The sequence below is a fragment of the Danio aesculapii genome, chromosome 8, assembly GCF_903798145.1.
Source record: "Danio aesculapii chromosome 8, fDanAes4.1, whole genome shotgun sequence".
In the NCBI taxonomy this organism is placed as follows: domain Eukaryota; kingdom Metazoa; phylum Chordata; class Actinopteri; order Cypriniformes; family Danionidae; genus Danio; species Danio aesculapii.
This window is the reverse complement of record NC_079442.1, coordinates 32,177,086-32,195,666: the sequence shown is the minus strand read 5'-3', so window position 1 is coordinate 32,195,666 and position 18,581 is coordinate 32,177,086. Positions and strand designations below refer to the sequence as shown.

General features: G+C 34.3%; 1 protein-coding gene across 1 annotated transcript; it reads left to right on the top strand.

The window, feature by feature from the left end:
• The first annotated feature begins 1,775 nt into the window (after nt 1-1,775).
• uck2a (uridine-cytidine kinase 2a) lies at nt 1,776-18,432 on the top strand. Its single transcript, XM_056463736.1, is given in 8 exon segments — nt 1,776-1,914; nt 8,897-9,028; nt 9,030-9,057; nt 9,361-9,457; nt 11,700-11,842; nt 11,985-12,082; nt 13,239-13,287; nt 14,937-18,432. Coding segments are annotated over 8 exon segments (786 nt in total). The 5' UTR covers nt 1,776-1,809; the 3' UTR covers nt 15,071-18,432.
• Nucleotides 18,433-18,581: the final 149 nt, after the last annotated feature.

Below are 18,581 nucleotides of genomic sequence, written 5' to 3'. Positions count from 1 at the left end.
TTATGTATATATATATATAGCAAGCAAGCAGCAAATAATTATAATTGATGCAAGTTGCAGCTCTATGCGCGGGTTAGGACAACAGCAGTCTGGAGCCAAAACGAGGAAAAAAAGTACAAGATGAACCCTGTGCATCATTTTCAGGTAACTTATGTCCATGAATCTGGAAAACATATTTATGGTTGTTCAAGTAAATTAGAGAGGCTAACGTTTAAACTCCGCCACAACTGCACCAAATCTGCCTTATGTGTTGTTGTTTACGTTCAGTTTCTTGCTTTTGAGGTTGTGCTTTAAACTATGACAGGACGAGTTTTAATTTTTTTTCACGTTTTCCCCTCTTCCCCATGTCACTGATAATTACACAAACTCAATTATTTTTATTAACTTGTGCAATACTTCACATTTCTGTTTGCACATCAGCTACATTCACATGCACTGCACAATTATTTCACTGTATGTATTATTTATTATTATATAATTATATTATATAATTATATAATTATATATTATATAATTCTTTGCAGTTATCATTGTTTATTGTTTTATCTATTTCTATAATTTTTTTATTGCTGCTGTTGTTATTGCTTGTATCACTGCAATTACAATAAAGTCTCTTTAGTCTTTACATCAGTGGATGTTTTTAATAGGCCAGTTTTTCATTTTTGTACATTACAATATGAAATAACAAAACTGACTTATTCTGTGATTTCTGAAAGATCAATAATATAAAATGAGTCAAATTACTGTAAGCCACAGGCCATAAACCATTTTATTGCATGAATTCATTAATGATTATTTTTTTCTGAATTTTAACAAAGATTTTGTTTAAAAATACACTCATTAATTCTTAAAACCTGCAAATGTCTTTGATTTATACTGACAGTGAGGGTCAGCTTTTGTCACCATAAATTATAGTGCAAGTTAAATCCACGATTTGGTTGTAGTTTTGACACATTATGAAGAGTGCTTGACTAGCCCATTGTCTTAATGGTATGTCGCGAGTTCTCAAGCCAACATAATTAGACACTGTTCTTTTTTCTTGCTGCCATTTTCCAAGTGCTGTAAACTCGTAACTTGATCAGATACCAAAGACATCAACGAACAAATTTTTGTTTTTATTTTTGGTGCAGAAAAGTTTATGATTATAGTTTAACCATTTCAGTCACATGGAATGTTTCTGGTTCCTTCGCTGGGTATTGAGCATCTCAGGACCATTGCTGTATATGGAGGATGAGAGAGCTCTCAGGTTTCATCTAAAATATCTTAATCATTTATTAATTTTCCTTCGGTTTAGTCCCTTTATTCATCAGGTGTCGCCTCACCAGAATGAACTTTGAATCTTTTGAAATCAGTGACCTTCTTGCTTTGAGGCGACGGTGATAACCACTGAGCCACAGTGTCGTCCATATCTTAATATGTGTTCTGAAAAAGAACAATGACAGAATTTTAATATTTGGGTGAACTAACACTTAACACTTGAAAAATTATATAAGAAGAAACTATATTTGATCTACTTTAATGTTTAAAACAACTTTGGCGAAAATTTAATTTCAAAATATGGGTGAAAAATACTTCCATGTATGATTGTCAGTATTAGAAATAAAATAAACAGGAAACACACAAAAATAGGTGTATCAATCTGGCAATCTTCCATAGCTCAGTGAAGTGTTTTGCTAGTTCCTACTAACAAATGTAAGACAACACTAAAGGCTCCAAAGGAAAATGTTAGAGACAATTGAAAGGAAGGGGGAGGAGGATCCTTTGCTCGCCGTGTAAAAGCAGCTCGAGCCTCAGTCGCGCACTGGCAGCATGGCAGGAGACAGCGACAGCAAGCTGGACAATCACGCCGAAAACGAGCATGTTGACTGGCAACCTTTCCTCATCGGGGTAGCCGGCGGCACTGCCAGCGGCAAGGTTGGCATTCTGCTTACATCGATATTAGTTATGTGGCTCTTTTTGTGTTTGTCCGACAGAGGATGAGCTCACACTGGCCGCGTGGCTCATTGTGACGGATTCATCAGTCAGTGTGTTCGTTTATTTACTTTATTCACCGGGATGTGTTGACGTGTGTCCGCTGTAAAAACAGACCTGTTAGTATATACGGAGTGGTCGAATTGACTTGTTTTATTTATTTATATAATTAAGTTTACTCGTTTAAGATTAAATATATAGGCTAACACAAGTTACACTATTTAACACGCTTGTTTAAATATATTATACACCTATTGTGAGAATATGTTGAGCACTTCATTATCTTAATATCCTATTTAAAACAAAGATGTTGGTCATTTCCCTGACACGGACAGCTCCCACACACATCATCGCCGCCGCCATACATGTACCATGGCGATGGTGGACTTACCAACTTATCAAAAGCCATTAATCAGTATTATTGTTTTAACACGAAGTTCTCCAAAGCCAGTTGAATTCATTCGCGAGTATTTTGAGGATTGTCGTGGATCTGGATTGTGTCGAAGCAAATTATGGCTGTCTTTTGTTGTTTGAAAACAGCGTGATACTTGCGCCGGCTAAATCACCTCAATCCCGCTGACAGCCAATGTATTTACCAAACCCTGTCAGCTGTCGAAAACCGAGTAACATTTTAAATTTAGGCTATATTTATTCATTATGTTGTGTGTTACAGTTATGAAGATAACACGCACGTCCGCCCCCGAGGATGTGTCCTGTCTGCTAGGATAACAGTTATGATACGCGCTGTCTTTGTTTCATGAGCTAAAATGTTTGTGGTGATCTCGGAGAATAAGACAACAGTTTATATGTGTGTTCGGCGTTAAAACCAAATGATTATGGAAAATGGATGATGAAGAAGAGTAATAGCGGAGCTTTTGTTGTTAAACGTTATTGGGGTCAGCGGCACACCGAATGTGTCACATCTCATTTTACCTCATTTACGTGCGTAAAGCGGCGTCGTGCGTGCGCGCGCACGTACTGATGCGTCAGGACCATAGGGTCAGGACGGCTAGTTCGCTAATGTACATTTTTGTCACAGGCTTATTAAATCATGTTGGGGATTTATATAATTACAGTGAATTTATTAACACTTTTGGTTTAAAAGTTTAATCAAGTAAACCATAGAATACACTAGCCTTAAAGGGACTTAAAGGTCTTTATCGTGGATAAAACATTTAATAATGATTATATTAGGAAAATTTTAACCGCAAATAAATGTGTTTTTCCAATAGCAATGGTTAAATGGAAACAAGCATTCATTCATTTTTTTTTTCTCTCACAAAAATCTGGTCAGATATTAAAAAAATACATAATTCCTAGTAAAGTAAAAGACACTAATTAAAAATATATTACATAGATATTATCAATGCAATGATTTTATTAGTACATTTAAGGAAGGTTTTTCACCCTTGTGGTGTGTTTTGTAAAATGGAGTAGGAAACAATTCTCCATTTATTTTTCAATTGCAGTTACACAAAATTGTTTTGGTCCAAAGTTTCCTTATTACTTTTTGAAGTGTATTATAAATGGATCAATAGAACTGATAAAATGGTTTTATTTATAGATTGCAAGTCTGGATAATTGAAAATAGACAAAATAACACAAATTTCAGATTTTATTAGGAAAGTTCCATATCTACAAAATAAAATGTATGCTGACTGCACCAAATTGTAAACTATTTTTCATTGATCTAAATTTTGGGTGAGAATGCAAAAGTCATGTGGTAAATGATACAAAAAATTCAACACAAACCACTTTCCAAAGGCTATAAGGAAGTGAATTCTAATGTAAAAGTAGGTGGACAGTGTCATTCACGGAAATACTAAATGCAGCCATAGTATCTCACATGACACTGATGTAAAGCAATAAATGTTAACTTCACAACATGAGATGTAAAAAAAACCTCTTATGAGCATAACTGATAAGATATTTACTTTGGTATTATGTATTTTAAGTTATCATGTGGGGTTCCATAGCATTCGGTTGTCTTATCTTGTTTGCTTATGTTGTTACTGTTACTTCCAGCTGTCAGGTGTGCAAGTTTAATTCTCCACCACGGTGTATGTAGGAATGTGTTGTCTAATTTCTCAGGAAAAATGCTTTGGCTAGACTTTCTCAAACAGTGTTTATGTTATCATTCCTGTAGGCATGTAGACACTCATTGTTTTGTCCAGAACTAATGTTCTGCTCTCGGTGTGTTTAAGGACACCAGCTTGTTTACATCCTGAAACCATTCTACCAAAGCAGATAACTGACTGAAGCAAGCAAGTGTTGCCTGTTTAATGCAATAATTTCAGCCAGCAACTTTTAAAATTATTAGTTAATTTGTTTTGCATTTAAGGTCATGAATCAGAACAGTAGGTGCAGAAGGTGTTTGATTAGCATTAGCATTATATTTCTAAATAGCAGCTTAGCTTCTTGTTTTTGAAAAAACCTTAGATTTAAACAGGGGAATGTTTAGTCAACAACAGGAGAAGCTGATTGTTTTTGGCTGACCTGCAATGTTAGTTTGGGGCCAATGATGGGCCAGGATAGGGAGGATTCACACCTTAGCGAAGATGAGTCACTACTGAGGACTATAGTTTCATCCTCCTACTGACTGTAAGGTAAATGATTGTTTCTCTGCCTGCAAGCTGTTGAGCATGTGATTTGTAGATATTTTGGCCAGAGTTTGACAGATCTTAGGCACAGATTGTATCACCAAATGCCGGAGACTTCAAGCTTTAATGCAGTGGACAAATATTCAGTTATTACATAATGTTAATGTGTTCATAATACATTTCAGTAGGTCCTTTTAATTAATGTTGCTTAATGCATGAACTAAAATTCATCAAAATTCAACAAGCAACTGATGTAATTATAATATTTCTATTTTTTGATGTTAGCTGACTAAAAATACAGATGCACAATGTTTTTTCAGTCGTTGTAAAGTGGGAAGATGTCTCTTCATTGATTTGCAATTTGTAAAATACTAAAAGTAAATGCTTACGTTTTATTTATTTATATGCTGTTAAAGTCAAACTTATTATTCCACCTTTTAAAATAATTATTTTAAAAATATTTCCAGAGTGCTGTATAACATAATATTTTGTCTAAACATTTTTAAACAATTTATTTCAATAACTATTTTTATTAAATTGATAACTATTTGAATTGTCTTTGCCATTGATTTTACTGGTTATTTTTCAAGATGCAAGTATTCAGCTTAAAGTGTAAGTAAATTACCTATAGCAATAGAAATGAATCTTGAGGTTTATACCAATGTCTCCTTTAATTTTTTTATTTAATTTTTATTTTATTTTAAGGAGATCCAGTTAAAAAAGACGGAGCGTATAATAATGAATATATGTATTCTGCAAGCGAAACGGCTTATTTCTTTTAAATTGGAAAAGTATATGTGTATAGGCAAATATAGGCCGTTGACTGAAAGAGATGGTAACAAACATGTCAAAGTAAAAATGTTATGTTGTTTTTAAAAGGTAGTGGAGTTGGAAATGCTAAAATACTAGAAGATTAGTAAAAGAGGTGATATTATATTCTGATGTAAAATACAGAAGCCTTTTGTTTTGTTTGTTTGCCTGTTAGTTTGTTATATCTCACACATGGAAATTGGTCTGTACATGTTAAAATATAATAAAAAGGAATTGGGGAAAAATATTATAATATATTTAAAAAAAAAAAAAAAAAAAAAATATATATATATATATATATATATTATTAAACTTAAAAAAATACCTATAGCAAATTACCAATAAACAACCTCATTTAAAAGCTTAACTAGATTATTATGTTAACAAGGCAATTTATTTTGATTAGGCAAGTTATTGGATAACAGTGTTTTGCTCTGTAGACAATTAAAAAATATATAATTCTAAAGAAGGCTAATAATATTGTCCTTAAAATTGTTTTTAATAAATAAAATCCAGGCAAATTAAAAGAAATAATATTTTCCCCACAAGAAAGAGAAATATTATAGTAACTAATGTGAAAATTTCCTTGGTCCGTTAAACATTTTGACTTAAACTCTATTTGTTGAATCGAATCAAGCGTTGATCTCGAAACTTGTGAATCACAATCAAATTGAGACGCCAGAATCATCACCACAATAAATAAAGTAGACAAAGTAGTGTGATCGCTTATGGACAGTAGTGGGGCTGCTCAATATATAATTTTAGCATCGATATTGCAATGTGTGGATCTATGACAGTCATGATAGATTAGGACTGGGGTGATAAATGATATTATATCTTATCGCGATCTAAATTGTCAATAACAATTATAAGCTCTGGACTTTCAATATTGATCTAAGAGCCAATAGCACAGCAGAAATATGCAACAACGGGAATCTAAAAGTGTGTTGATATTGCCCTACTTTATGGACCGTCTGGGAGGGGCTTTTTTAACCTCCCTTTCTCCCCATTGTATCTTATTTCCTATTTTTCTATGCTACGTCTTGACTGACCTGTCTTCCCCTGAAATGTGTGATGTTTGTGTATGGTCAGAGGGATCCAATTTTGCTGCATATAACAGTGTTGGGCTCTTCATCACATTAGAGAGATATTGAATGTTCAGTCACCAAAAACTTATCGGCCGAAAATATGTTCTGCCATTTAAGGGACTTTCTTTTCTTTTCTTTTTTCATGCATCACAGTACTGATCAATCTACAGGATATTTAGTGCAATAATACATAATTAAGCTTGAAATTCCTGAGTTTTTTAGTTTAAAAGTAAATAAGATTTAAATGGCAAGAGTTCCTGAGGGGACAATAGTAAAACTGTTATTTATGTCCCACTGCTAATAGACATGACTTATTTTTCACTTCCACATTAGCATTTGCAGTGTTTGGATTCAGATGTGTTAAAAAAAATGCAAATTGGCAATAATAATAACATTTTTTTTAACAATTGTAGAAAATTTTGCGTTATTGGATTGAAACATTTGATGAAGTGAAATTAAAAATGAAAATGCTGTTTAATATTTTAAATATAAATTACAACCAGCAAATCATCCAAATTACAGTTTTGTTTATTCATTGTTCATCACACTACTTGTCCATTCGAAATTGTTTGTTGTGTAAAAGTAAAGTGCTCTACTGTATTTATTAAACAGGTGGTTGAGTTTCACCATCATTGTAGTGTAAGGATGCCAAACAGACATCAGAACAGGGTGTGTTTTCTCAGAAATTGTAATGCATCCAAGCATTCAGTCTTTGACAAAAGATTTTAACAAAAGATAGCGTTGTCAGAAATACAGTGATTTAAAAGATACAAAGAAACTGCCACAGTTTTAAACTATTGCTGTTTGTTTTATTAACATATGCTGTATAAGTATGGAGCGTCTTACACAGGACCTGCAGTGACAGCTTGGGCTGTTGGTGGATTATGCTTTAAATGGATTGAAGGAAGCACAGGCAGCATTGCAGCTGGTGAAAGGAAGCTTTTATAATACATCCAAGAACATAAAAGGAAATAGGATGGTTTTGTGTGATTTATAAGATATAATAGACCTTTATTAGCATGTGGTGGAGTCTTCACATGATCTAAACTCATGGCATGTCTTCAGTGTTGTTTGGTGTATTAATACATTCTGTTCTTTTGCAGCTATTGCTTTAGTTTATTGTCAGTATAACCTTATAGAGTTTCATTTAAAGTGTAAATAAATCCTTTTTGAAGTCAGTGTATTCTCATTTCCTCTTCTAATCATGCTTATGTCAGCTATTTGAAAAGCTACATCATAGACCTTGTGCATTTTTAAAATTCTGTCTCTTTTTGTGCCGGGCTCATCAGGGTGTGTATCTTCTTCCATATCACTTAGCTTGAGGAATGATGTGTTCTTTTGGCTTATTAGGAGACTCTAGATCAGTTTTCTAGAAGAGAATGTTTTGTACCAGATATTGCTGAGCTGCAGAGGGTGGAGAAATCTCTCTGTGAAGAAGCACCTGCCTATGTTTTCTTCAACTGATCATGCTTTGTGGTTTTCAGCACAGGATGTGTCAGCTGTGTGCGTTTGGGTGCATAGTGTTTTGTTCTTTATTTTAATAGGCATCTTTATTGTATTTTGGGAATAGGGAGAAGAGATACAGTGCTATTGTGCAATCACAGAGCCAGTTCTGTTGTGTAAAGTTATGTGTTTATGCCTCAGTTTGGGGTGGTGTGATTTTTACCTTTTTAATGATAATCACTGAAATATTCTCTCAGTGATGTTTATGGATTTTGTTATTTGGTTTCTGTTATTGAATAAAAAGAAGGCAACTTCTTTTACAAACCTGAATCAGTCAAGACCTGAGTTTATGTCTTGTGTTTGCGAGTTAACATCTTACAATTCAGACTTATTTTATCTCAGGATTTTGAGTGATATACTTCCAAGTGCTAGTTAAAATCTCTACAATTCTTTTTTTTTTTTTTTTTTTATCGCATCCCACAATTTTGAGAGAATTAGAAGTAGTTTATGTAAAATCCAAAGGTTTTTTGAATCTGAATTGTGTGTCGGCTCTGATAGCCTAGTGGTTAGTGCGTCGACATATAGCACCCAGGTGCTCGTGGGGATCCGAGTTAGATTCCAGGCTCCCCATCTCTGCTCCCCATACTTTCCTGTGTTAATCTTTACTGTCCTGTCATTAAAAAGGTGAAAACCCCTAAAAAAAATCTGAATTGTGAGGAAGATCTGTCGAAACAACTAAAAAATATTGACTTTTCAACACAATTGACAGTCTATTAAATAATGTATGTTCTCACTTTTTGTTTGTAATTTAAACAATATATCTGGGCATGAAGACCTTGCAGTAGCAATTGAATTGAGTCATCGTTTTTGTTTTGTACACTTGTTGGTCAGAAATTGTGTCCAATTGAAATGAAAATTTCATTCTGAAACATGATTTGGAGTGTACATGTACTGAACTACAACATTGTCTTCCTTTATTTTCAGTCATCAGTTTGTGGGAAGATTATGGAGCTGCTGGGCCAGAATAAGATCGACCATCACCAGAGGCAGGTGGCCATCCTCAGTCAGGACAGTTTTTACAGGGTACTGACCCCTGAACAGAAGGCTAAAGCTCTGAAAGGGACAATTTAACTTTGATCATCCAGGTAAACAACTGGAAATCCCATGTTTGTGGTTATATAATGAGATTTTTTTTAAACATTTTTTGTTTGTTTTTTTTGCCCAATTTCCAAAAAAACCCTCCATATTGCAGTGTTGCATTGTGAGCTCAGACCAAGATCGTTAATGCAGTCTGTATATTTTGGCAGCTGTGTGTGTGTGACTGACTGCCTGACTCAGCCACCCCCACACACACACACTAATTCTGCAGCAGCACATGTGGCTTATCACTTTTTTGTGCTTGTTCTTGATTTCCATCCCTTCTGACCCTCTTTTATTCTGTCCCACAGATGCGTTTGATAATGAGTTGATAGTCAAAACCCTGTGTGAAATCATGGAGGGAAGAACGGTCCAAATTCCAGTCTACGACTTTGTTACGCATTCAAGGTCAGTGTGGGCCACATTTTGGAAAGCATAAAGGGAGAGTTTATTCCACAAAGATAATTAGCTGTTTATTTATACACCCTGAGTCACGTCAAAGTTACAAGTCACTTTATTTCATCAGTAGAACATTTAATGAAGTATTTTTAACTGAAATCATGGTCTTTGATTTCATAAAATGCAAATCAATGGCTGTACTGATACATTGGCTCCTGGTGATGCATTGAGGACTTATAATGTGAATGAATTGACCTGTGCAAAAAAAATATTTATATATATTGCAGACTTTTCCCTGACATTCACTGAATAAAAAGCAGAATTTTCATGGTCTATAATGAATGGAAAAACAGGCACAGTCTAAATCCCGGTTTGAGTGGTCGTGAAACTTGCATGCATGTTTGCTTAAGTTAACTTGCACAGCCTGGTAACTGCATTTGACTTAAATGGCTGCCATATGACAAGTGTGAAAGGAATAAAATAGTGCTAAAAATAGCCTAACCTTAACAATGTGAAACAACGTGGAAAAAAGCATGATACTGTAAAGACAATAGAGCTGCATGATTGTGGCTAAAATAAGAATCACAATTGTTTTGCTTAAAATCAAGATCACGATTTTCGCTTGATTCTGTAGATGTAAAATAAAGGTTAATATGAGTAGGCTATTATTATTGTTGATTCTCAAACATATGGTAAAACAATAATATTAGGCCTATGTGTAGGTCTACTGTTTGTTAAAGTGCTACATTTTGTATAGACTTGGAATGGTAGATTAGAACAGACTTTAAATACGTCCTGTTTTTTAATTCGCAGTAAAATTATTACATCAGAATATTCATGATTCTAACGTTGAATTATTATGTTTGAGACATGCTTGTCATTGACATTATTAGGCAATTGTTACATTGGTAAAATGAGACATTTGTTATTATCAGATTCCCTCTTGCATTATAGTCAACATTATATAGGCTAGAGTAGTTATAGTGACACTAAAACATTTATTTTCATGCACAACACTCGCTATGTTCACTATGAAGGAAAAAAACATTTCAAATGCTTGCCGTAATCCTAACTCTAAAATCTAATATGATCATTTAAATGTGCGCACCGGTTTCACATTCACTGCCGAGTGCGCTCATGTCACGGCTGCCGTCACTGAGAAAAAAAACATTAATGCAAATCATACTTCCCGTGCAGCTCCCAAACAATCGCTCTGAACAACAAACTGAACGTTATTTACAACTTTATTACCTGTTATTCTCAGCCTATGCAGGTTCTGTTCACTAAAGTACACATCATCAGCTACATGTGCGCGTCCTCTCTGTAGTAAGCAAACAATGCTGTGACACTTTTATCACCATTTGGAGGTGTTCATGTTGCTGTGAAGACTTGTGCGTCCCCCTTTACATTTTTCTCCTGACCTTGAAAATATAATTGGCTGAATCATAGAAAAGTTGAAATAAGATCATGTGTAGGGTCGAATCGAGATCACAATCTTTTTTTTTTTTCAATTAATCGTGCAGTCCTAATAGACAATTACATTTTACTTTTGGAAACAAAGAGTTAAAGTGATGAAGTCCCTGATATTTCATGACTTGGAGAAAAAATGTCCCTGACTTTCAATGTCTGCAAAAGATCTTTTTAAATTGTATGATATTCCAGAAAGTCCACCTGTGGGAACCCTGGGATAAGCATAGGTGCAACTTGTACAATGCATAAATCCTTATGCCTCATTCAGAAAACAATGTTGTCAATGTTCATTATCATGCACACAGTGATCATTTCACTTCATATGTGTCATCAGGAGCAACGTGTTCATTTTTGTTTTGCCTTGTACTGAATATGACTCTCAAATTTCCTGCACCTGTTGACTTGTATTTAATGAATCACCGTTAACCACAGTTTCAGCTAAAAATCTACTTGAATGACTTTGCGTGTCCTTTTTTTGCTGGCTGAACTATACCTTAAACTTTTGCGTATTGTATTGCTTATATGTGGATATATTCGTAGTTGACTGAATTTCCAACTATGTATGAAAGCAGTGTGTAAGCAGCACATGTTTATTTACTTCACATATTGATTTGCTGGGTGAAAGTTCAGTGTCAGTGCTAAATGGAGCTCCTGTTGCACTCCTTACACACAACTTGAGCGTTTGAAATGAAGCGGGTCTTATCTTGGTTTGTTGTATAATATATTTGTTCTGGTGTTTCCTGCATCCTGATATACGTTTATTGTCCTTTTACATTTACAGGAAAGAAGAAACGGTCACTGTTTACCCAGCGGACGTGGTTTTATTTGAAGGCATCCTCATGTTTTATTCGCAAGAAATCCGCGATCTGTTTCAGATGAAGCTGTTTGTGGATACAGATGCAGATACACGTCTGTCCCGCAGAGGTGTGTGTGGGGGGGTTTTATCAACATCAGTGAACCTCATAATGTGGTAGTTATTGGGTAATGCATTCCATGCGTTTTTCAAGTTGATTCACATCTTCTCACAATTGTCTCTCTTTCTGGTTTTATTCTACTACGTTTGCAGTCCTGAGAGACATCAGTGAGAGAGGTCGTGACCTGGAGCAAGTGCTAAACCAGTACATAACATTTGTTAAGCCTGCCTTTGAGGAGTTCTGTCTGCCGGTGAGTGGGAGATTTCTACACTTACTGTTCTACTAAATATAAACTGCACACGTTGAGACGTTATTATCCCTCCTGTGAAATTTAAAACTCTTTTCAAATATTTCTTTATATATATATGTATATGTGTGTGGATATAAATGTATGTATACTATACAAGTTTAAATGTATATAAAGTGCTGTGTTTAAACCATACAAGGATTTTTTTTTCACAGTGTTTCCTTGTTTAGTTTTCTTTTGGAGTAAGTCTTATGTCATTTTGTTGGACTGGAATTAAAAGAAAAGGGTAATATTGAAAGTCAAAGTATATAAATGAATAAATAAGTCAATATTTTTAGCCCCCTTAATTGTTTTGGATTGGCCACAGAACAAACCACTGTTTTCCAATAGCTTGCTTAATTAACCTAGCTTGCAATGTTAAAAGGGCTGCACGATATATCGATAATCTTAAATAGCATTGATATTTTTAAAGACAGGAGCATCATCTTTAATAGTTAATACTAAAGTTTTATTGTGTAAATATGTGCAGTTATATTTTCAGTAAGTAATGAAATATGATTGAGAATTTAATAATATTATATAATGTGAAAGCACTTTATAGGATCACGTTACATAATTCAGATTATTTGTAGTCATTCACTTATATATAATGTACATGTGTGTCATTTTATTAATGTTAATTTTGGAAACAGATCAGAAGAATAATTGTAATTTTATGTTTAATAGAGAAAACTGCTTTTAATTAAAAAATAAATGTTTTGTAACATTATAAATGTCTTTACCCTCATCTTTGATTTAATCAATTGTTTAACAATAAATTAATTTCTTGCCTTTATTTCCTTATTACCCTAATTTCTTACCCCAGGGTCTTAGTTTCTCATGCATTTCTGAAAAATAATACTATACTTTTTGTTATGCTATTGGAAAATATATTTACATAAAAATATATATTAGTTCTATTAAATCAGTCCTTTTTTATTTTCATTGAAATGCAGATCCAAAAAAGTCTTTGAGTTTACAATAGAAAATGTTTCTGGCATTTTGTCAAGAGGAAGTGGGACGTAAAATATTTGCACAGTGGAATGTTGTTGCTGTTGTTGATTGTCATCCTGATTTTTGTTTCTTAGAGCTTGTTTTTTTTCTTTCTTTTTTCTCTCAGACAAAGAAGTATGCTGATGTGATCATTCCAAGGGGAGCTGATAATCTGGGTGAGCTTCTTATTGTACTATTAGACTTCACAAAGAAAGAAAGAGAAGAGACAGGAGCACATTGATATAGAAATGTTTTGGAACTTTTGATCATAAACATAACTTGTTTTGAATATAGGAAGGCTGAACTTCTAATCTTCATGGTTTAAATGTACCAGAATGTTTAGTCTTTCTTTTCCTGTTGAATCTTTGATAAACGCAGGCATATAAAAGACTAGTACTTTATTATGAAAAAACATTATAGTATACTATATATTAGCTGTTAGAAGTTTAAATCACTCATTTTTGTTTTGAAGAATTTTTTTTTTTCCTCCCCACCATCAAAAATACAAAAATGTGGTTTGTAATAGTACTCGATCCTTATGTGGTGAATAGAACAATCAGAATTAAAGCATTTATTTAAAATTAAATATTTTGAAGTGTCTTTTGCTGTCACCTAGAAATATTTTTATCTTAATTTGGTCCCAATTTATATTAAGTGACTCTAACTCCTATATGTTTACATTTAAATCAATCATCTGGTACAGTGCGCTTATTGTATACACTACCTGACAAAAGTCTTGTCGTCGATCTCAGTTCGATCTCAGAAAAGTGGCAGAAGGTAGATTTTTTTTTTTTTCGATAAATCATCCGTTGAACTGCGTCCCAATCATCACAAATACTGAAGAAGACCTACTGAAACCCGCATGGACCCAAGATTCTCATAGAAATCGGTTAAGTTTGGTGAAGGAAAAATCATGGTTTGGGGTTAAATTCATTATGGGGGCGTGCGAAAGATCTGCAGAGTGGATGACAACATCAAGACATTTGTGCTGCCCATTACATTACAAACCACAGGAGAAGGGAAATTCTTCAGCAGGACAGCGCTCCTTCTCGTACTTCGGCCTCCACATCAAAGTTGCTGAAAGCAAAGAAGGTCAAGGTGCCCCAAGACTGGCCAGCCCAGTCACCAGAAATGAACATTATTGAGCATGTCGGGGGTAAGATGGTGGAGGCATTGAAGATGAATCCCAAGAAACTCTGGGAGTCCTGCAAGAACGCTTTCTTTGCCATACCAGATGACTTTAATAATGAGTTATTTGAGTCACTGCAGAGATGTGTGAATGCAGTCCTCTAAGCTCATGGGAGTCCTGCACAATATTAATTATTTTCCCACTGCACCATGACTTTATATTCTATACTGTACATTATTTCTGTTAAGTAAATGACAATATAAGTGACAAGACTTTTGTCTAAGCAAAATCAGACTTTACTGTCCTAATTAATTAATTAAAAATCAAGGCATGATCATATTTTATTTTGGTTAAATATGCGTAATCTAGAGGCCTCTACCTTCCATATAAGCCACTTTTGATACCAAATGATCAACTAGAAGTCAAGTTATTATTTGCTGTTCCAAAAACTTGGATAGGCAACAAGACTTTTGTCAGATGCTGACAGTTCAGCATTAAATCACATGAATGTGTATATACTTTTAAATAACATTCAGTAGTATAACTGTGTAGTACTCAGTAAAACAATAGAGTAATATTATTTCAGAGTTTTACTTCTCTTTTACTTTCTCCTTGTTTTTCTTTTTTTTTTTTTATTAAATAACTTTAATAATTTTAATACATGATGCAACATGATGTTTGTTTTTCTCTCTGCAGTTGCCATCAATCTGATAGTTCAGCACATTCAGGATTTTTTGAATGGAGGCTTGACCAAACGCTTGAACGGATGCCTCAACGGCCACACACCCCGAAAACGGCATCCGTCAGAGTCCAGCAGCAGGCCGCATTGACCAGATCTCCACCACTACGTCAGGGAATGAATGTCTGAAGGACGGATGGATTGCTTGAGCATTCTGTTAATTAGCCAACACTGTATATGACGAAAACAAACAAAAAAAAATCTAAGACTGCCTTTGCTTTCACTCTGCTTTCTTTTGTTTTGGACTGGCTACACTTGACATTTTATGGAGTTTCAAAGCTTCTGCGATTTGTTAAAGGTCAAAATGGATATTTCCTCATTATTTATTTTTATTTTTTGTACCTCTTTAAGACTGTTGCGTCAAAAGGGGGGAAATGCAGATAATTAAACATTACATGACTCTGTGATAACGAGGATTGAATATTAAGTTATTTTTATTTTATACCTATAGATCTTTTTAATATCAGAAAGGACTACATTTGCAAATTTATTTAAATACAATTTTTTTTTTTTTTTTTTTTTTGCATCACTAAAATGCTCTTTGGAGGCCAAAAACGATTGTTTTAAATTCACTTTTATTTTTTCTTGATTACAAGGTTTTAATATTCTGGCATTATTTATATAAATTTATAATATCAGTGTTTCTTGCAGAGAGATAAACATTTATCTCCCGCTTGCTTAACTTGAACTTTTCAGGCAGTGCTGCTACGTCACAACAGGCCTCTCAGGGTGTAGTTATTTAAAATAACAACCATAAGGCTGTATTTTACAGTATGCAGAAGACACCTCTGAATTTAAAAGGGAACTAACTGAACAATTTGTGAATGTGGTCCATCTTATGTACATGTATCACACTCTGATATGAAATAAACTGAAAGTGATATTTAGTGTAACACTGATTATTTACAAAGATAACATCTGATCCTCATTAAACATGGTCATGTACTTTAAATCAAGCTCAGTGGTTGATTGTGCAGTATGAAAAATGATCTGTTTGTCAAGAGATTTATGTTCATATACTATGCACTGTACCCTTGACTCTAATAATGCAATTTGACACTCAGTTTATGACTCTCTTTAATTAGATTCGTGAGAGGCATTTATACAAACATTTGCTTACTTGAAAGGAATTCTCAGAGTTTCTTCTGGTATTCTTTCTTTCTGTTATTGTCGGCTTTTAAACTGATTGAACCACTATGCCACCTGTGTTTTGTGACCTTTTTTTAGGCTACCCATAGAAAATACACCATGATGCCACTTTGGTCAGTCTTTGACAACTCACCAAAGAGTTAATTTTAGCATTTTTCAACACTTTTGCAATTTAATACGTTTAATTTTCAAGCATTTTATGTGGATCTTAAATGGAAAAGTCACTGACCAACTTTAATTCTGCCATAACTTACTCAACCATGTCTACTTCCAAACCAGATAGATTTTTGTATCGTTGTTGTTCTGTTGTGTCATGGTGGCGCAGTGGGTAGCATGATCACCTCACAGCAAGAAGATTGCTGGTTTGAACCTCTGCTGGGCCAGTTGGCATTTCAGTGTGGAGTTTGTATGTTCTCCTCGTATTGGCGTGAGTCTCCTCCGTGTGCCCCACAGTGCAAAGACATGCCCTATAGGTGAATTGGATAAGCTAAATTGGCTGTAGGGTATGTGTGTGAATGAGAGTGTATGGATGTTTCCCAGTGTTGGGTTGCGGCTGAAAAGGCATCTGCTGCGTAAATCACATGCTGGATTATTTGGCGTTTGATTCCGCTGTGGCAAGCCCTGATTTATAAAGGGACTAAGCCGAAAAGAAAATGAATGAATGAATGTTGTTCTGTTGATCAGAAAAGAAGATATTCTGAAGCATGTTGAAAACCTGTAACCATTGACTTCCATAGTATTGGTTTTTCCTACTATGGATGTCAATGGTTACATGTTTTCAACAGTCTTCAAAATATCATCTTTTGTGTTCAACAGAATAAACTCAAAGTGGTTTGGAACAAACAAAGGGTGTGTAAATGATGGCAGATTTAAATTTTTTTTTGGTAAACTATACCTGTATAGCTACAAAGAAGCACTTGTTCATGTGAACCAGAACAATCCAACCTTTAAACCTGACTGTAAAATTTCCCTTTGACCTTAAAATTGGATAATCGTTGATCCATGAACTGTTCCTGTTCAGCATAATTGTATTGTATTTATTTTCTGGTTGGCCCGCATTCGCATTGCTGCTATGATACAGGGTGACACATTTTATCTTGTGTAAAAAAATTACAGGTGATCAAAAACTGAATTATGTAAATAATTATTTGACTGAATTATTTGATGGGCTTAAATCATTGCATTTATTAAGAGTTGTCTACAGTTCTGTCTGAGCCAGATGCAAACGTATCAATAATACTTTTTGTGACACATGAATACTTATTTGGTTGTCAGAGGCACTCTGCTTATTTGGTCAAAATTGTAGAAAATATTACAAATCTTTGGTTAACTTCTGGTCCTTATTTAGATATTAAACGTGTGATTCAGTCATGAATTTATATGAGATGTCTGCATTGCAACAGATTTTGTGCCATCACAATATTTTCTGTGTATGTTCAATTATAGACTTTTATTTTCATGATGAATCCCTTTCCATGTTACATGAGCTAAGCAGCACTGTAAATATTACTTTTTTAAACAAAACTGGGTAACTCAAACATCCTGGCTGTTGAACACAAGATACTCATACCTTTTGTCAGAGGCTTTTGATATATTAGCACAGATTTAAACACCAGCTTTTAAAAATGCAGTACATTTTACAAGCAATCATTTTCACACAGCCACGCATAAGCCCTGGATAAATTCAGGATTTCATAACCGTTATCATTTCAACTCACACACTCAGTGTGTAACCCTACTTGACTGGAAATGATGCAAAATACTACACTTTGTTTCGTTTTACTTCAATTTATGGGATTCCAAAGATGTAAACTGTTGTCATTATTTAATGTGAAGTTATTGTTTTTGGTTCCCACCCTACTGTCTGTAATTCCGTGACAATTATGTGATAACCTGTATGTATTTATGTTAATATTAGACATTAGACAGATTGTCTGGAGGCTTTTGGAAGGGATTTCAGAAGTATGGTGTTCTGCATGATGTATTATATGTTCAGTTATTGATGCCTTTGAGTTGTGGTGCTTGCAAAATGGTGCAGATTGCAAAGAAAGCCAAAACTAATATAAAACCAGAAAAGGTTGCATGCTTGTGTTGTAGGACCAAACAACTACAGTTGCAAGGCTTTAAACAGTGTTTCTGTGACATTGCAATGATTATAAACAACAACTGATCTTGAAATGAAGCTGGAAATAGGTGTCCATGATTACTGTACCATCATGTAAATGTGTAAACAATCGCAGACAGTTGTATAACAAAGTGATTAACAGCAAAGCTGAATAAAATAAAAGTTTTTGTACTCCTCCACATGTCTGTTGCCTCAACTGAAAGCACACTGCTTGCAGATAAAGGGTAAGCCCCTCTCTTTTAAGAACTTCATTGCTGGACAGAATTAAACAATGGTTTAGATTAGACAAAGATAACACGATGCAAAACAGGTTCATGGGGGTCATGGT